The sequence below is a fragment of the Nanorana parkeri genome, unplaced genomic scaffold, assembly GCF_000935625.1.
Source record: "Nanorana parkeri isolate BGI_ZX_2015 unplaced genomic scaffold, ASM93562v1 scaffold66, whole genome shotgun sequence".
Taxonomy (NCBI): domain Eukaryota; kingdom Metazoa; phylum Chordata; class Amphibia; order Anura; family Dicroglossidae; genus Nanorana; species Nanorana parkeri.
This window is the reverse complement of record NW_017306334.1, coordinates 1933504-1955109: the sequence shown is the minus strand read 5'-3', so window position 1 is coordinate 1955109 and position 21606 is coordinate 1933504. Positions and strand designations below refer to the sequence as shown.

Genomic DNA, 21606 nt, shown 5'->3' with positions numbered 1-21606 from the left:
GCAGGAGTTTGTTTGTACTCCTTCAGCCAGAGGTCGGAATCCGTAAGTTCCTAACGCAAGAATCCAAGAACGCCTCATGTGAATAGGGCCTTAATGATAAGAAATATTTTTTTTTTTATTATTTTTGGAATGCAGTCTGAATAGGAACACATAACAAACATATAGTGTTTTTTGTTTTTTTTTCTTCAAAACTGACTGCAGAAGTAGAACTAAACCTAAATCAGACCTTTACCCCCTTTCAATACAAATCACATCAGCATACTGTATGTGTGCATGGTGATATGAAATCATCTTACATTCACTAGTTAAACATATTTTGCTTTTACTTACAATTACTGTTTTTCCACTTCCTGGTCCTCTTGGGCATTAGTGATGTAATCTGTGCCCAAGCATTGCATCCTGGAAAGATTACATTAGCAGTGCATTGCTGGGAAATCTCATCTGTAATTTCACAAGATCCCAGGTAAAGGTATTTTCCTCCTCTGAGATGATGTGCCTGTCACATGTCCTAGTCACATGTGCCAGAATTCCAGGAAGTACAATAAGATATAGTAACCACTTGAAGACCGGGGCGTTAAGCCCCCTTCCTGTCCAGGCCATTTTTCTGTCATTTTTTTTTAGGACAGATGAAGCTTCCATTTGGTGGTATTTAATCACCCCGCCTAAACACTTGTATGTAAACAGCCATCGCTGGCTGTATCAAATGTGGGCAGATTTAAACTGGCGGCGCGCATCAGCGGGAGCAGATGTTTTAAAACTTCCACCAGCATTCAAGCATGTCCCGTCTGCCCATTTAATTACAATGGCCAGACGGGAAGGGGGTAATCTGCCCTTAGTTAAAAGGCCAAAAGAAGCTATCTAGGAGTATCTGACTAGATTGCCATACCTAAACATTTCTTAAGCTGTATTTGTAATCATTGTTGGAAATACAACAGCAAATATGTCTTTTGAGCTGTAAATGGCGCTGTAGTGCAATGTTAGTCTCTACGTGCATGCATGCATATCTATGATACACAGGAAGTTTTTTTTTCTTTCTAAGCTTTTCCATCACAATTCTGCATTTATACGTGCAATCTTCTTCTAAGCAAGTAAAACTTAATTCAGCTTTCCTCAAGTTCTTAGTGCTGCATCTAATCACATAACAAACAGTAATTTTTAAAGGTGTGGGTAAAGTTCTTCTTTAACCTCCCTGGCAGTATTCCCGAGTGTGGCTCAGGGTTAATTTTCAGTACCAAGAGCGGTAACCCCGAGCCACACTCGGGATTAAACGGTAATGTCACTTACCTTCTCCCTACAAGCCCCGCTGTGTCCCCGGCCGCTGCCGGCATCTGTCTTTTCCGGGTCCCTTCCCTGCGAGCGCCGACGTCGCAGGGGGGCGGAACCGGCAGGAGATTCAAAAGTGAAAAATAGAAGAAAAAAATACTGACCTAATCAGACCGCCAGGGAGGTTAAAAGAAAAAGTCAGCGTTGGTAGTTCATATTTCTTTCTTGACAGGTCCCTTGTATTCATTACAGTTACAACAGCATCTGTGCAACAATTAATATTTTAGGGTTGTATTATCTATAGCTCACACTGGCTTTATAATTAGCCTTCTGTTTGTATTATAAGCCATATCTAGATTGCCTTTGACTCTTTATACTGATCTTACTTGCCTGTAGAGGATGCAGGCCTTTTGTACGTGTTTGTTACATGTCAAGGACATGAAAAGTCTTTGACAAGTCACACTGTTACATCCTATTTCAGGGCAGCTTGTCATACTATTCCCTGTACTGTATTATGTTCCCATAACTCTCGGTCATCTTTGCTTTCCCTCTAGTGACATTTCTGCATTTGACATCAGCACACTCGACACTATTGATTTCTGTCTCTGGGTCTCGTTATACATTAAATCCTCAGTAGGCTGCAACCTGCTGTGGAACATACTGTACTGTAACTTTCCTCCAGCCATCTTTCATTCACTGTTTGACAAGGATAAATATGGACTGGTAGAACAGTGTGTCACAAAGCAAATACAGTCCAGGCGACAGCCACTTAGCCTAGTAACTTCCAGTATTTGCCTGGCCTTAATATGTGTAAAGTTTAAATAGTGATACCACTGCAGTTATCACCATTTTTATCAGTAGTTTCATCAAAGTGAACCATATACACTGGAACACACGTGGTTCAGATTTGAGATGGTGTATTACTTGATGCCAAGCAGTAATTAGTGGTGTAAAGTGACGATATAGAATTGGGATGAGAGGGTTTAGAGCCCCTGGTTACTGAATTAATCTGTAAGCCTATATAAGGAACAATAATAACGGCCTATATTAACCAGTGACTCTTTACAAGTTTTGTAAAAAAGTGACCGTTAATGTAGCCGGGACCTGCACTAGTCCCAATTGATCAGTCAGCGCCACAGTTGCTCACAACTGTCAAGTGTCCCCCAACAGAGAACCACATGGTGTTAGGTGGTACTTCTTTTACATGTGCCATCAACCTTAAATGTTAGACTGGGAATGGAACTCCAGCCATAACCTTTTCTTTATTGTAGAGTGTCAGGTTTTTTGTTTTTTTTATCGCTGTCTGTATCCATGTTGAATCGCTTTTTGGCAGAGTGGTAGTGAAAGGGAATTTTGTTTTTTTTAAATGACAGGGGTTCGAAGCCTTCCCCACACTTACAGAAAAGTTTTATGGCTGTCTGTTTCCTTAGAGATTTCCTTTCAATTGATAGTTATATAGTTAAAGGAAAGAAAAAAACAAAAATGGCCAACGGGATTCGCGTCCGAAAGTCAATATGTTTCGGAATTTGTCTGTACGCAATTTCGTTTTGTTCGTTCGTTGCAGCAAAGTGACAAAGTGTCAGAACTGTTCTTTCCTTATGTAATATCTGTTTTTCTCGAGCAATTATTTTGTTGTAATTGAGTCCACTTTAAGATTTAAGCACTGTCAAGTTTGAGTAAAACCAAATAAACTGATACAGATTATTTGTTTATCAAAGCATGTATGTATATTGAAATATTTTTTAATTCTTATACATTTAAAATATGGCGGACCCAAAATCATAAAAGTACCACTTTAATGTAAATATTTATATCAAGATGTGTTAATGCATTTAAAATCATGTTTGAATATAGTTATATCTAATCTTCCAGTTTAATGATTAAGTGTATGATTAAACACAATTGTTTTGGGTTTTTTTCTTTTTTTTAGTTTTTGAAAGGGTGATAAATAGGGATGCACCGATACTTTTGGAGTACCAATGCCAATACTTGGCATTTTCATGAGACCTACCAGGGTTGCAGCTGGGACCCGGCTCTGGCGCTCCACCACTGTCCTGAAATCATTAGTTGATATTGTTTTAGAAAAACTGTCACATGACGATAAACTAAAATGTATCCGTACTTGTAAGTACTTGGGCAAGTATCAGTACTTGTACTTGCAAAACTGGTATCGGTGCATCACTTTATTTATATTTATTAAAAAAAAAACATACATTAAAACAGAGATGTACAAATCCCGGGAGCTCCGTGTGCTCCTTACAAATGACAGCTGCCTCCTAACTTTTGAATTTTTCTTTAGTCTAGTCTTGGAGCTTGAAAAGTATCGTTACTTGTCCTTGTCCTGAGTACTGTACTTGGCATCCGTGCATCCCTAGTGAAAAATGCTTAGCGTCTCGGTCAGTTTTTTATTGCTGTCTGTGCTCCTTTTTCAGAGATTTTCCCTCATTTGTTGCCCTGGTGAATTCTGTAGGTGAAAGTGAGGGATATCTTCACAACAGGAATGCAGATATCAATAAAAATCTAGCAAACCCTTCTTCGCTTTGTTGGAAATAAGTGTTTTTATTGCTGCATGGGTACCTATTGGAGAGAACTCCTCCGTTGGTGGCCACTTTAACTGGTATAGAAGGTAAAGCAAATGCTCCCAATGGGAACACAGACAACAAAACAAATCTGGATATCAGACGAAACATTTGTTCTCACTTAAAGCTAAACATCAGTGAGTCTACTCTTATTCTTTAAAAACCATATACCGACAGATATATCCAAATATCAATAAATAGCTCTTTATCCTTAAATACCCATAACCACATAAATATATATAGAACCTGCAAAACCAAAAAAACAACCCCCACCTTAAAAGCATGTATGCATACTCTACAAAAAAACTGCACAGATGGGTCAACTGTCCAATACTCAAATATAAGCTGTATTTCATGGTCCCAAAAGTCATTCAATCAGTGTGGCGACAGTGTGGCGGGAATTATCTAATTTAAGGTTTGATCTCCCTATTTCCGCATCCTGTATATGGAACGCATATGCGTTACCACAACATAGTCTCTAGGGGCGGGGCACACTCTATCATCAAGCCTGACAGTACATATTATTTAATTGTACAAACAGTATAAATTACACTTCCTCCCTATATTTAATATAACTTGAACCCCTGGGAGACCAATCATACAGGAAACAGCCACTTTCCCCTCAGCTTTACATAAACCTCAAAATACCCAATTTATTACCAACTTCTAACTTAAACCTATTTTGCGTACTTAACCAGTAGATGCATATAATCCAATGTTAATTAAATGCTTAATTCCCTAGATCACACCCAACATATTCCTATATCAAATTCTTATATATTAAGCAGCAACAGTTGCGAGAACAAAAAAGATGATATATTTTTTTCCATAAAAAAACAACTAGTGTTTATTGCTTCATTAATCTTGGGACATTCATATGCCTTGAGGAGGTGCATCTATTTGCACTCTTTCTGCAAAATCAATTGGTCGTAATCACCTCCTCCTTTTGTTCTTATGCACCCTCTCCAACATTTTGAATTTCAAATTGTTCAGTGCTCCATCATGTTTGAAAACAAAATGCCTTGCAACTGGTGAACTAAGGTTGCATGATTTAATATCGCATATGTGGTCCGAGATGCGTCTCTTGAATGCTCTTTTTGTCTTGTCCACATAGTACATCCCACATGGGCAAGACAAAATATATACAATACCCTCCGTTTCGCAAATATCAAAGTGTACTGGTGAAAAATCTTTAGCCGTAGGAAGTGTTAGAGACCATCCCACTTTCAAAAGCTAACAAAAATCACACTTTTGGCATGGACAGGTACCCATATATTTACAACACTTTTTCCTTTTGCATGGGACATCTTCACTCTGGGTGAGCAGATCCTTTAGGGATTTAGATCTTCTAAAGGTAATTCTAGGGTATTCAGGGATATTTTTCGCAATTGACTCATCCTCTCTAAGTAGATTCCAATGTCTCCACAAAAGTTTACTACATGCTTTTGTTGTGCACAATATGTAGTAATAAATCTCAGGGGTTCTAAATTACTGTCACTACCTCTGTCCCGTCTTTGATGTTGTTGTACATTGTATTTGACCCGTTTATAGGCCTGTATCAATAGTTTGTCTTTATGGCCCTTTGCTCACAGTTTTTGTCTTAACTTCTGAGCTTCCTTTTCGAAATCCTTCATTCATGTACAGTTCATTTTTATTCCTAAATATTGTCCATAGGGAATGTTTCTCACTATGTGTTGTGGATGACCGTTTGATGCCATTAGAATATAATTATCTGCAGTCTCCTTTCTATGTAACCTTTGTGTATAGCAGCCCTGTTTTGTCTTTACAAGCAATAATGTCAAGAAACGCAATACTTTTGTCATCAAACGTACAGGTGAACTTCAAAACAAACCTGATGTCTTCTAACCCTCCCTCAAATTAAGAATATATAACTGAATACAAAACTGGTATTTTTTATATATATGCTTGGAGTTCAGCCTTAAAAACAAAATAATTGTCTTGTCCTACTTTAACATATTATTGTACATGAAAATGTACGCCACATTAACAATGCAGCAGATTGATCATGGGACATTTATTAAAATTATAGATAGCAGATACTGTACATAGTTTGTGAGGTTGTCGATCTATTCTGTGTCTGTTCATTATTGGCTAGAAAGTAGATATTTGCTTGTGTTTAGTGACTTCAACAGATAAAGTAATCTTCTACTTTTTAATTAGTGTAGAAATTTTCTTTCTATAACTCTGTTCATAGTTAAAGTAGCACTTTCACATTATGTGAACATGTAAAACATGTCTAATAAGTTGAGAACATCTGCAGTAAGATACAGCTTAATGTAGCACGCCTCGTTGCTGTAGCAACATCACTCCAGCTCAGTGCATTCTGCAGGATCAAGACACGGGTCTGTCATGCCTCACTAATAATGTCTGCACTGACCAGATGTTAAAGCTTTCCCAGAGCAGTCAGACCTCTCCTGTTTACATTATGTCATGTAAAAATATCAAATGCCCATTTTTTTAGAAAATGTAGAGAAATTCTCTTTTTAGGCAAACTGTGACCTGATTTTTTTATGAAATGTTTGAAATTAATTTATAGAATTGTGCACATTGAAAACCACACAACAGTTAAAGTTACACTAAACTCAGGAGTTAAATCCTAAAAATGCATTCAAGTACATTACCTATTAACAAAAATGTATCTGATTTGTGTATCACTTGGCTGTAGATCCACAAATCATCTGTGAATTCATGCTGACACTGTCCTTCCTTCTGGAGAGTGCTCCAAAACTCGCTCCCATGATGGACTACAATCTCAATACAAATTAGTAAACTAAATGTGAGATTGTGGTCTATCACAGAAGTGAGCTTGGAGTGGTGGCTACTTTACACCACACACAGGGACCATGGGGAACAAAAGTAGTCACCCTCCAGAAGGAAGGACAGTGTCAGCACCAATTCAGAGATGATTTGAGGATCTACAGCTCAGTGACACACAAAATAAATTTTTGTGAATAGTTAAGGTACTTGAATGCATTTTTAAGATTTATTTCCTGAGTTTAGTGTCACTTTAATGGGGTTACATCTCAGGTGAATCCAGCAAAGTTGATGTAAAACAATAACTGCAGATAAATGGACATTGCTATGAATTAGCCTTCATTTTTTTTCAGTGTGTGTTTTTTTGTTTTTTTTTTACAACTGGATAAAAATGTCTGCATGCACATATTCATATTGTCTGACTTTTGTATGAATTTTGTCAAGGCTCATGGTTTCCAATTCTACATATAAAGTTATCATTCTCCCACTGTCATTTTACATATACCTGTAGAATTGCTTTGTCATGTTAGCATCACAGCCTTGCCTTTCTTTGTTTTCGAAAATTAATTGTGGATAGTATAGTCTATTTATTTGCAGGACTTTCTAACACTTACCAGCATTCCAATCAATAGGTGTGCAAATAAATTCAGTTCAGAGGTGTGTCTCAACAAAGTTAGATTTTAACCAGGAAAAGTTTGGATGGATCCTGAACTTTATGAAATCATCTCTGATCCTGGCACATTACTTAAAGACCTTGGGCCTTCTCCTGGATATATTCCTAGTCCATATTCAAGTCAAGGTCTTCCTATCCCAGGGGAAGTTAACCCAACTGCAGAGTCATGTTTTTAACTTCAATCCTGATGTTGGTCTTCCCTTCGGGCTGCAAGTAATTGTTGGGATTGAGGGTATCCACCTTTTGAAGCAGTTCAATTTGCTCTATTCTACTCCAGAACTTTACAGTGGAACATCATCACAGCTTAGAACAAGGCTAGTCTTTGGACAAGACACACTACGGTTACATCCTCAAACCAAAATTACACTGTTGTAGTGGCTTATGTCCTCAGCACTGTTGAAGTTCTTTCTCCCTTTATGCTGGAAGATTGTCATGATGGATGCCACCCTTCTGGGTTAGGACCGAGTTCTGATCAACATCCTGAAGTTGCAGGTGACTTATCTGTGTTTCTTCACTGGACCCAACTTCTGGCCATCCGGTACAGGCTCAGTCAATTGATAAAAGCCACAGTTGTCACATTTGTTTATCAGGAGGGTACGAGAAGTGTTGCAGCAGCGATGGAGGTAGAATCTCTTTTGTCGTGGGAGGAGCTTTATTTTTCAGGGATCTCAGCAGTGCACATTCTCTGAGTGGAGAACTGGCAGGCAGATTTTTTTTAGCAGACAACGCCTGGACCTGGGAGAATGGCCTGCATCCGGAGCTGTCCTGGGACATATGTCTGCATTGGGGAACGCTGTATGTGAATATATTAGCATCTTCGCTCACCAAGAAACTGGACATGTTTATTTCGAGGACACCGGATCCTATGGGATGTGCGGTAGATGCCCTGTTAGCACCATAGGATTAGTATGTCCAAATCTATGCCTTCCCTCTGTTGAAGCTACTACCTCGTCTACTTTGAAGGATTGAAAGCGAGGTCATCTCAGTCATTCCTGTAGCTCCTGATTGGCCAGAGTGTCATATGCCATCCTCATTCATTTGTTAGTCAACGCTCCTTGGTTTCAGCCAGATCTGTTATCTCAAGGACCGATCTTCCACCCTGCTTTTTGGTTTCTGGCTTTGACAGCTTGACTGTTGAGACTCCGTTATCCTGACAATGTTTAAAACTTATAAATCTACTTCCTGCAAGAATTATCATCGCATGTGGAAGGCTTATTTTCACTAGTGTAAGGCGTTTGTTGTTGGCCTTGTCTGTTTTTTCAACATCCGCTTGCTATTCACTGATTCATACTTGCAGTCAATAGGGTTGCCCTCCCCCCCATGTTTGATTCCCACACTTAGATTAGACTTGGTCTACAGGTTGGCAGCATTGTCCTGTAAGGAACCCCATTTGATTTTTTTTTTCAACTTCTTTTGAGACCAAAAAATAGTCCTGAAGAAGGGCAGAGGTCTTGGAGTCCCTTGAAACGTGTTGATTGTTCTGTATTGTCGTTTGTGAACTTATTCCATTATTATGTTTTTAGACTCTCAGGCCTATTTGGTGCTCTCATTAGACTTGATACAAGTTAGCTTTTTATTCCAGTCTATAGAACATATGAGAAGACCGTGATGTCTATCCAGCTTATTCTTACATGCTTTTCAATGTAAAGCCTTTTTGGAATTGAGCCTTTTTGGACTCAGAGATACAATCGCTATAAAGGGATCCCTTTTATATACATCATATATAATGCAGTATCGTGGAGCCGTACATGTTTTTCTAGCTTACAATTTTACATGGGGTGTTGCAATATTTGATGGTTACGCTTGTGGTTATATGAATTTAGGTTTTTATGTATTTATTGTTAATGTTCAATATTTTTTTGCGTTTGAGCTGTTTTGTCTGATGTATCTCCTAAAAATGAAGATCTCCTTTCTTTCTGTTACATTTGATTAACAATGAGTTGTTTTACCTTAGACAGCACAGCACATTTTTTTACAATTTTTTTGATGTTTTGGTTTATTATATGATAATGGTTTAACACTGTGCCTACTACTGTATGTGTCCTTTTTCTTGACAACATTGTTTATTATTTTCCTGTATTTCTGTAATGTAATAAATAATAATTGTAGACGTGGCTTTAGTTTATGAAACCTGAAACTAAACTGAAGTATATAACAGTCAAATTCTCTGTTTTATTTGACATGTCTTGACCTGATTAGTTGCTACTAGCAACTGCCCCCGTTTGATAGTTCTGTCTAACAGCTGATTTCAGTGTGCCATCAGTGTGACTTCATGAAATTGAAATGGCTATGCAAACTCTGTTGATTATCAAGGTGAAGGCTGGGATATTATGTCTATTTACTTCACTGTGGCAAAGCTTGCACGTGGCAAAGCTCATTATGTTCTGGCTACATGGCTGCATTCGGCAACATTTACTATTTCAGAATAGTCTGTCTGTGCTATTAGGTCTGAACAGCATTTTTCGGTGCTAGTTGCATGGTACAAAATATAGAAGTAGTAATAAGTGCTGCCATTATAAATCTTTTATTTAGATAGAGTATGACTGAAATGGACAAACACTTACACTAAAGTTCTGTCAGAGAATTAATAGACTTCAGTATTGTAGCTTACAGTAAACAATTATAGTGAAGACTGCCATTTTCCAAACCTAATTTGACTGTTTTACTATACAGTTGCCCCCAGCTCAGTTGAAATGGTAAAGAGTATGCATTATACCAAAAAGGCTAAGTGTACCCAATACTGACAGAGCAGATGCATACCTGGAAGTGGGACGTTCACACTCTTCTTTTTCTCCTACTAATTTTTGCTGAATAATTGCTAATCTTTTGTGACTTTGCTCCACTTGTCACTGGTGCTGTAAATATATTTTTTCCAGTGATTCGCTTCCTTTACTACTACCATGTAGTAAAGATGTTTTTGTTTTTTTCTCTGTGATAAAGCAAACTAAATTAAATAAAAATATATGTATATACACAATCTCCAGTAACATAATACAATGTTTTTTGTTTTTTTATTAATTATAGGGTTCCGGATCCACAACTGGGACATTAACTCATCCTTCCTCAGGAACTCCCGTAACAGGCCATAAGCGAATGATTATTCCAAACCAACCTCCACTGACTGCAACCAAGAAGTCTGCAGCCAAACCACAACCTCAGTCTACATCCCAGCCAGCTCCTGCTGGGTCACCTGGAACCCAAAGGTCTCAGCCTGTTCCTGCCCCTTATGCCACTGCTTCCACTCCTAACCGACCAACATACAATGTTAAGTCTGCTCAACCTAGCCCTCAGTACGTTCCACCTGGTCCTCAACCAGGACAGCCTTATAATGTTGCCCCAAATCAGTACTACGCTCCACAAAAATCTGCACCCCCTCGTGAACCTGAATATATTCCACCTCAACCTGTACGTTATGTAGACCCAGGCTATGGCTATTCCCAGGGCAACCAGATCAAGTATCAAGATCCCTACTATGCACCAGCACAGACCTACGGTGGAAGAAACAATTCTGAGGTTGCCTATGTCCACCAAGGTGGATGGAAACCAGAACCTGCTTATGCTCTAACGCCTGCTGTAGGCCAGCAACCTGCTGGAGCATATCCATCTGCTAACAGTAAGAAGACTTATATCACTGATCAACCATATGTTCCACCACCACCACCACAACCACCTCAAGCAAAGGTAAGGAAATTAAAAACCATTCATGGTGGTAGTTGGAAAGCTGCCACTCTATTGTTGCATTCTAGTACAAGGTAACCAAAAATAATTAATGCAGAATTATGTTAGCGATTTGAAGAACTGTGTATACAGATTCAGACTGAAGTTGTTGTTTATTCTCTACTAAAGACTAAATGGGTCTTTTTTTTTTTAACCAGGCTCAGCCACGTTTATGCTATCAAGGTTTTCTAATAATTTTTTTGCCATTTTCTTTTTGCCTTTTTCCTCAAAAAGGCAAAACTATAAAAGTAACAACGGTATATATTCTCTGTAATGTTAGGGCAATGTTTCTCTATTCTTTAACTGGTGATCCTGCCAGTAACATGCTTTCCATTCTAGGTTGACCATGCTTGCTCACTGTATTGTATCTATGGAGGAGCAGTGTTGTCACTCTAGGACGGAACATGTGTTCGAACTACAGGGCACCTGCTCCTTTCTAATATCCATAACATAGGGGAGGTTTTCCGTACTCCACAGCGTGAGCTTTGAACAATGCTAACTGATAACAGGGGAGCAGAGGCAGAGAGCACATTAAGTTTTCAGCTTACTAGTTTTCTGGAAGGATTAAAAGGTATTTTTTCACACTTCTCAAACAGACAATATTCTTATTCCTCAATTTTTTTTGGATCGGAAGGTACTGGTAGTTTAATGATGTGAATCAAAAGTACAGCAGAAAACTGCATTGGGCAGGCACAAACTTGGCCGCCCTGCACAAGAAGACATAAAGATAGTGACCAGTCTTTATTACAGAAAACTCCTGAACAGAGTCACAAATTGTTTGATGCTAAAATTAGGGATGCACAGATACTGTGCATACAAGCTCTGATACTTTTCCAGCTCCAAGACTAGACTAGAGAAAAACTCAAAAGTTAGGAGGCAGCTGTCATTAAGGAGCATTGGCTACAGGGTTCCTGGGATTTGTGCATCCCTGTTATAATGTATGATTTGTGTATATATATATATTTAGGAATGCACCAATACCACTTTTTCCAGAACAAGTACCAATACTTGTCCAAGTACTCACAAATTCACAAATACAATTATTGCTAGTGTCATGTGACAGTTTTTCGAAAACATTACAGACTAATGATTTCAGGACAGTGGTGGAGCACCAGGGCCCAGTCACCACTACAACCACTGCAAACCTGGTAGTTCTCGTGAAAATGCCAAGTATCTGCACTGGTATCTGTGCATCCCTAGCTAAAATTGTGCACAGATCCAGAAGAGACAAAGAACACCAAGATTTAATTAAGGATACACCTTGCTCTTGTGTTTAGACAATATTTTTTATCGCTTAATATTTTTCTTGCAATCTATAACATTTATATTACACAGCACTTTATACAGGACTCAGCAATGACATAAAGCTCAGAGAAAGGAACCACAGCATGATGCAGGGGGACATAGGCATCTGACACTCCCGAAAGTGTTTAATGCCTAAGAGACTGTCAGAGGCTGCAGCGCTGGAACAATGGGAACATAGGAGACACACATATACTACCTCTTCTATAGCAGGGAAGTGGCATTTTTATTCATTTAGAGGCATAACAGGGTCTCTTTAGAAGAAAAGCTCTCAAACACTTGTGCTGCATAACACCAATTATGAGAAAAATGTCAGTGAAACATCCGCAGTGTATTCCAACTGTTCCTTCAAACTACCAGGAGAGAATATTATATGTGCTTGGAAAGTTACACTGATGTAAGCTATTCTCAGGAACTCATTATGTGGGTTAAATATCTTCCATGGTAAATAGCTTACAGCAGAATAAAAGCCATTCCCAGCAGCTGACATAAAATTAAGGAAGAATGCTGGCATGCAAGGCCCAAACTGAGCATTTCTACCAAGGGGATGAAAATCGTGTTTCAGTTGCTGGCTAACTTTTAAATAGAGCTAAGCTCCCATGTCCATGATCTTATTGCTGTTCCCTATGCTGGGGACAAACCTTGATGAAAACAGCTCAGAATGTTTAAGAGAACTTGAAGCCAAGACAACTAATTGTGCAAAGCTGCCTGTGAATGTGCAGTAATGCTAGGAAAGAACATCTTGATTAGGTTAAATGTTGGATAATCTACAGCACAGACTAGGAAACGCAACAGATTGTGGAGCAGATTTACTTGTTAACACATATAAGCAGCCGTCTTTTCGCCAGCAATTTAGTATAAGACTAGAGACTCTTTATCTCAACTCCTATATGAACCAAAAAACCTGTGTCTTATGAGATATGGAATAACAAGAGTCATCTGTTTATTGACGTTTATGGCAATATGTTGCCCTTTAGAACTTGTATGTTTTGCAGAATGAGGCACAAGAGTAATATAATACAGCAACAAAGAATAGCATATATAATATTGTAGTGCACAGATAACAATTCAGGAGTTGCAAGGCTAGGATCTTATGGAAGGGTGTCAATTTTGGATTTTTTCAGCAGAATGTTTTAATTTATTATAGCGGACAGTTTTCTTCTTGATATCGTTTTTTGTGTTAGTGAAGGTTTGCTATTTTAGGCTACATTTACATGGGTGCAGAGGCCCATACAACCTGATGAATGTGTGTTTATGTGGCCAGGAGGCACGTGGGAGTTACAGGTGTTTAAGTACATCCATGTGCAGACGGCAACACATCTGTACACGTGTTTATATCCTTACAAGGACAGATAAGTAGCCCTGGATGCAAACTGTCTGCATCCAGAGCTGCTTGGTTGTGTGGGTAAATACGTACAGCTGCAGCATCTGTAATTGATTTGTACAGACTGCTACCCGCAGCTGTATGCAAACAACTGAGACCCCTAGGCGCCTTCTGGGTACATAAATAGACACAATCTTGGCGCTGAATGGCCTCTGCATCCTTGTGAATGAGGTCAAAAAGGGAACATTTAGAAATGTTATTTGTTTATAAGCAGTGCCCTGAAAAATTTACCTGTTTTTTTGTCCTAAATTCCTCCTGGAAAATATAAATGCCCCTCCTGATATGTAAAGGTGCCTAGCCACTTCTATGCTTTACAGCCATAGCTCTAAATCTTCAATGTAAATGTAAGGTACTGCAGTCTGTGACTGAGTCTCGGGAGATTAATTTTGTGATATCACTACTGTGTTACTCACTGTTCTCCTTGCTGGAAACTCTGACATGAGGAAGCAAAGTCCTGTCGATTGTAAATACTATGGTTCCATGACACCACGTCTGAGGTACAGTATTGAAAAATTTGAGGGTGTCTCACCAGTCAACATGACCGGACCATAGCCTTGCAATTTATGTTAACATTTTTGGGGGACAGACAGAGCTTTCTTTTGGAGGTATATAAAATCACCGCTGGGGGGTTATTTTTTACTATTTAATAAAAAAAAAGTACAGTGAATTTCGAATTAAAAAATGTTTTAATTATGTTCTAAAACATCTATTCTTACCCATATTTTTGGTAAAACATAACAGACGGGTCACGTTGGGTAAATAGACACCAAGCATGTCAAGCCTTAAAATTGCGTGCGCCCGTAAAACCACAAAAAAACGACCACACTGAAAATTGGCCATAGGCGACACTTAAAACGCTTTTACCGCTCATCAGTTTAGTGTTATCAGTAATTAATGGCCCTAAAACTATTGCTCTCACTCCGACGTTCACGGTTATATGTAACATGTGCGGCACAATAGGCGCAATCATTGTTTCCGCGCGTAGGCGCACCCGACGTATATCGCCATGTGTATGTGGGGGGCGGAGGACTTAAAAACATTTATTTTTTCTTTAAAAAAATTTTTTAATGTCATCTAGGGACCCTCAGAGAAGCTTCTGTAGCTGGAAAGTGACACTGAATGCAGGAAGTGATGTAATATACATCACTTCCTGCATTCTGGGACTGAGAGGAGATCAAAGGGAGATGGTGTACTGATCTCTCTTTGATCACCTGTCACAGAGGCAGTGACAGCTGCTGGTAATACAAGCGATCGCTCATCTCGAGATGCTCGATCGCTTGAATGTAAAGCTCCCAGCTGGCCATGTAATTACAACGGCCGGCAAGCTGCTCGTTGGGCTCCGCTGTCCTCTCGTCACGTTTACTGGGAAAGAGCTGGCTTTGCTTGTACAGTGACATTAGTTAGTCTGGATGAGACTTGAATTCACTGTGCAAGCATCAAATGTTCATGTTTGTTAACTCAATGTTGTTTGAATTTTAAAAAAATCTCAAACCTGTGGTGAAAAAGTTGCTAATTTTGTGCCTTTGTCAACCTGACTAATCTTATCTCAATGATATACTAACAATTTACACAAACAGTTCTTTCTCCCCATGCACGCGTTACAATGTAGTGTCAAAAAGGGAATAAAGCTCCCCTAAAGTGAAAAACATACGTTGACTTTAAAGCATGTCTAAACCCAAGACAAAAAAACAATAGGTTGCATCTTATCAATCCTTAAATGTGGTTGCTGCATTCGTTTTCTTTGTTGGATCTAGGGTTGCACAGATACCGAGTACAGTACTCGGTACAAGTACGAGTACATGTACCGATACTTGAGCTCCAAGACTAGACTAGAGAAAAATTAGGAGGCAGCTGTCATTTGTGAGGAGCACACAGAGCTCCTGGGATTTGTACATCTCTGTTTTAATGTACGATTTTGTTTTTATAAATAAAGGGATGCACAGATACCAGTTTTGCGAGTACTTACAAGTACGAGTACTTACACATTTTTGTTTATTGTCATGTGACAGTTTTTCTAAAACAATACAGACTAATGATTTCAGGACAGTGGTGGAGCGCCAGAGCCAGGTCCCAGCCGCAACCGCTGCAACCCTGGTAGTTCTCATGAAAATGCCAAGTATCTGCACTGGTACTCGAAAAGTATCTGTGCATCCCTAGTTGGATCTTTTTTTCCTTTATTTTCTCCTGGTGATCTGGTATGTAGCGCACGTCTCTCTTAAGGTGGCTCGACTTCATGGAGAAGCACCGTCACCACCCTTGGACAGCAATTGTCACCATCTGGAGAGGGTAGTTTAAGATTCACAAGAGAATTTAGATGGACTTGACTACCAAGTAAAATCTGAACTCCGGCTAACACTTTCTAAGAAGTTAAAGCAACAGTTTTTTTTTTTTAATTCATTTCAGTACAGCGTTGCATGACGGAATAAACGTCAGTCAAAGGACTGCAGCGCTGAACACTAAAAAATGGCCTGGCCAGGAAGGGGGTCTAAACACCTGGTCTTGAAGTGGTTAAGGAAGTAAAAAAATAACAGATTTACTGATCAGATCACCTGGTGAAAATACAGAAAATAAACACCTGAAAGAAAACTAATGCAGTCACCACATTTAAGGGTTTGTAAACTGCAATATTTTCCATTTTTGCTTTTGGGTTTAGATACGCTTTAAGCTTTACCTTTCCACTTTGTAACATAAAAGTCACGTGGACTTTGTAAATTATATTTTGTGTAAAATGTGTGGGCATATACAAATTATGCAAATGTTGCAGCCCCTAACATCACCAAATACCTGGATGCCCAGATACCCGTTTTTCGGTATCGAGTACCGATATCTATCATTCCGTACTCGCTGATAACGAATACCGGTACCTCCGGGAGCATGGAGTCGGCTTCCCGGCCAATCAGGAGGCTGGGAGGCGGGATCAATAACTGCCACCCAGCTTCCTGATTGACCGGTTAATCCAGCTCCATGCTGGGAAGCCGGCTCCATGTTCCCTCGTGGCAGTTTCGGTATCGGGCGTAAGTATTGGAGCATTTGGGCGAGTACTCGCCCTAATATTTGTTATCGTTACCGATACTTTTATCGGTGCATCCCTATGTAATACTACAGAAGATTGTCTGTGGACATACCATAGGAAGTGGTCAGAGACTGTGAAAATGCTACAGCTGTGGAGACACAGACGGAGTCTGCTATAAGAGACTGCTAGAAATCACTGCCGTTGGATTTCCTTTAAATATCAATGCTCCCATAACTGACTACTGGGGTCCGAGGGCTGAACAACAAATACCAAAGTGCTGCAGGCTGGACAGCAGAGCTATAGAGGGTTTCTTAATAACCTGAGCCTTTCATACTGGACACTTACTGCCACAGTGCACTGCGGCACATACTATCATTTATACATTTCTAACAAGGCAGAGACATCATGACCTGTGATGTACTGTATATAAATAGGGGGGGTTGAATATTATGGCTGGTATTTAATGGTATGCGAGACTGCCTACTATGGTCTTCCCGTCTACTTTAGTTTTCCTTTTTTGTATTATGTTACATGACCTAAGCACGAGATGGCTGATTTCTTTTCCCTTTCCTTCTCCCTCCTTTATGTTCCTTTCTGTAAATGTTGCCATTTACAGTTTTCTCTATATTATGTTAAATGTGCTCATATATGTTCCTTTTTTGTTATATTCTAAAATTCTTAATACAAAACTTATAAACTAAATAGGTGGTGGGGGGGAGGGGGGATCTTTGCAAATGGACAGAATCAGCTTAACGATATTGGGCAGTGTAGGAGAGTGCTTGTGGAAAACAGGGTTTGAAAGAGATGTTTTCCTTTTGCTTTTGTGTTTCTCCACTCTGTTCCATGATTCACATGCTATATATGATTAAATTATTAAGCAGCACTTTTCACAGTGATTGCAAGTGTCTGCATTTGAAAATTATAACCTGCTACTCACCATGGCAATATGTAGCACAGCATTTATTCTGAGAGGGTGAAATGCTATGCTAGGATGCTGCACTTGTTGACTTAATAGCAGTAGATTACATTGTAACAGAAAGAACCACATTTGTGTTAACCCATGCGCATTTAATTAAGTTGGACACAATACAAAAATCAGATGTGTGCCTTCAGGAAAAACAACAAAAGTCCAACTCCAGGTTGAGCGCAAAGCTCACAATCAGTCTTCAAACCCATCCCTCACATTTTCTAACACTTTTTAGTACACATACCATTTTTTTAAGCAGTCTTTTCTGTGCCTCATTCTCCTCTTCCCTCTGGTTGAAGGTGATTCTTCCTCCTGTACAGAACAGTACTCGCATAAGGATTCAGGACTGACATGATGACACACCCCCAAGGGGCTGGGTCCATGCTGATCTCGGCTCACAGGGTTGAATGACACTGGACGTTATTCAACTTGCAAGACCAGTGGCAGCAGCAGAAGAGGGTAGTGAGTGTTTGGAGTACAGCACCAGAGAGGTGATGAGTATTGCAGTGAAAGCTGCTTTTTGTTTTAAAAGCAGAACTCCGGGTAAAAATATTTCTAAGCCTTGCAGTGGGGCCACTCGCAATGCAAGGGTTAAATGCTCATTTTTGTCCAAGTTCAAAAACAACAAACATACTCACCCGATCCTTTGAGCCGACTTGTTCTTACAAAGGTCCTTTCCACCTCACCCCGCCCCCCTCTGCTGCAACGGTCTAAGGTCCTGTGAGTCATCACATCCAATACACTATGTATATGATGTGAGGACGCCGACATACCATTGCTTCAGAGGAGGAGGAGACAGGTGGAAGGGACCGATCTAAGAGCAACCTGGCTCGGAGGATCGCGTGAGTATATCTTTATTTTTGAACATAGACAAAAACAAGCACAATTTTTCCGAAGTTCTTAACTATTGCTAGGCTGTTTATTCCTTATTCTTATTTATCACTGGATTTGGACTTTTATAGTAAATGTGTGCTGTTTTTTAAAGTTAGTGCACTGGTGGCATGGGTGAAAAGCAGGAAGCTGTCTGTAAGTCCATTCAAGTATGTTCTGTAGCTGCCCAGATGCTCTTAAATCCACCCCTACCTGCACCTCAGTGTTCAGAAGAGACTTGTAACCTTTCCATTGCCATGGTACATGGGCTGGTATCAGCACGGTGGGGGATACTGTATGCCCTTGCTTTTCAATCCATGGGGATACTAGACTATTTCTCCAGAAGAGGATGGAATAACACATTTTTACAACTATAAAAACTATAAAATTCAATAATAATCTACAGTGCTATTGTAGGGTTATTGGATCAGTGCCAGTACTTAGAACACTTCCGCTAGAAATAATGAATTACACTGAATGAAAAACATAACTTTACTGTGGTTTTGTGACAGATCAGATTGTTTCCGTGCATCGTTTTTGCCTTTTAATGAAAAAAATAATTCTCCATGTTGTAGCTTACCACATAGCTCAGAGAAATAAAAAGCTTTTTTTTGGACTTGTCTTGTCCTCCGAGTTTTTTGTATGCACATGCATATATCACTTGGCTTCAGACTCCCAGCATCTCAGAACTGCTAGGGAGGTGTGCAAAAGATTAGAGTAAGCAGGTCATTTTTTTTCTCTTTAATCCCAAAATAGATCTTCTCTACGTTTTGCTTATCCCTTTATGTGTAGGAATCCCGTATCCATTCAGTCACCCTGCCTTCATTTCACACAGTGCCTAAATATCATGTGTTTTCTAGTGAAGAGAACAGATCTGCAGTCATGCTGAACAGGGCATTTTAGTGGTTTTATCTCAGTTTTCATCTGTTACTTTCAGCTACGGTTTATGATCTCTATTCTTGTAAATGTTGTGCTTATTCTAGTTAAGGGAAAGATATACTACACTAGGCCTAAAAATTTCCACTCGCCCCCTCGCAATTGGCGAGTGAAAATTGCAGGAGGGCGAGTGGAATCTCATCGAGGAGCGCCGCCGGCGGGACCAGAGATGGGACACTACCGCCGCGGCAATTGCTCGCTTCTGTTCTCATCGGCCGCTGTAGCTACAGAGCGGCCGATGAGAAGAGAGAACACAAGGGAACGATCGCTGTGGTGGTAGTGTCCTATCTCTGGTCCCGCCGGCGGCGCTCCTCAATGACATCCGCTGTCTTCTGCAGCTTCCTCCGCCCACCTCAGCTGCCAGGCTGGGAGGAAGACTGCAGAGACGGTGAGACCGGCCATCCAGAAAGTTAGCAGGGAAAAGAAGATACATGGAGGATCTCTGCACCGACCTCCACCCCATTCCCCCTCTCCCCCCCTCACCACCAGGAGAAAGAAGAGGCCCATGAATACCAGCTCTGTAAGTCCCTTTTTCTTTCTTCCTTACTGGCAACTGGTGGCGAGTAACTTTTAAGGCCTGGCTAGTAGCTCAGGACTTGAAATTTTGAGCCCTGTACTACACTATATCACAATTGAACTGTTTTAGCATAGTCAGGAGTTTCCCCATCAAATAAAGGGCACATTGAAGATGTACGCTAAAAACAAGTATAAAAAAGTGTAATCCAACCATAATATTACTTTAGCATGCTTGGGGTGATGTATAAGGATGGTGTTCGAAAGTTCGAGTTAGAACCGAACACGGGGGTGTTCGGCTCATCACTAGTGATGTACAGAGTATTTTTTTCAAAGGAATCCTAAATATGTAGAAGAGTTATAGGAAAATGTTATGTAGGATCTTAATTGCCAGGCACAATTCTCATCTAATTTTTGTAGACCGTGTTTCGAACTGCTGCCTAAGTGTTTATGCACACAAGTTTCTTTCTGTGTGGCTTACCCGGTTTGGTTTGGCTAGAAATTCAGAAGAAATGCTCAAATGTAGCATGTATGTCACTAGAGGCCACTGCCTGAGACAGGATCACCACCTTGTCTAAGTAGAGGAACGGCATTACGCAAAACTAAAACTGGGTGTTCTTTAGTGCACCTTTTTCTTAGTAAGGAGTCCCTAATGTACAACTAAGAGGTGTTCTACTGTGCGTTCAATTAAGGAGATATGGGTGCTTATACGTCTGACATTATTATGAAAATACTTTTAGTCTAGCTTTTAGGCCTGGTTCACACCTGGGCGTTTTACAGCGCTGATCGACGCGCTGTAAAACGCCCAGCAAGTTAAATCCTATTATTTCCTATGGGCATGGTTCCCACCTGGGCGTATTTCAGCACGTAGGAAAAAGCTCGAAAAACTATCTGCGCCCAAAGAAGTACAGAGGCTTCTTTTGGGTGTATTTCCGTGCGTATTCATTAGGATACAGCCGGATAGCCCTCGTAAACGCGTGTTTGTCGCACGTTTCGTTGACCGAAAATTGCGGTAAAAACACGTGGCGTCAAACGTACATATTACGAACGCCCAAGTGTGAACCCAGCCTAATGCTGATCCTCTCATTCCCAAACTCTAAGTTGCTGACCTAGAACCAAGTATACAGCCGGCGAAGTCATCTCAAAGACGCATCTCCTGATCTTCATGCTTGTTCCATGTCAGTGGATCAAAGTATTGAAGTCATAAAATTGGCATGACAACCAGGCAACTAGCATTTAGGCAAGCAGAAAGGTCAATAATGACAACCTATGCATTTTTCCAAGCATAGGTTTCCTACAGCAATAGATTTCAATTCATTTTAAAGGCTGTTGTAGGACTGTGATGACCTAATTAATGGGTGGTAGTATGGCAGAGCATGATATTCTGCACATGTGTAGATACCATTTACAGGGTAACAAACTTCATGATGTAAACCAGAGACTGAGAACATAAATATTATACATAATGTAATGCCTACCTCAATGGAGGCTTGATAGATGTGTAGACCTGTAATTGTTCCCAGGAGGACATTTCAAAAGGGGTATCATTGTGCCCTGACAAATGCTTAACTTGTCACGAGAAGTTATAATTTCTGACACTTCCATTTATGAATG

General features: G+C 39.9%; 1 protein-coding gene across 1 annotated transcript in view; it reads left to right on the top strand.

Annotated features, from left to right (window-relative positions):
* Positions 1-21606, top strand: part of LPP (LIM domain containing preferred translocation partner in lipoma) — a 228165-nt gene that overhangs the window by 124063 nt on the left and 82496 nt on the right. The window contains exon 5 of the mRNA XM_018576414.1: positions 10315-10971. Coding sequence (XP_018431916.1) covers positions 10315-10971 — 657 coding nt within the window. The remainder of the gene's footprint in view (positions 1-10314; positions 10972-21606) is intronic.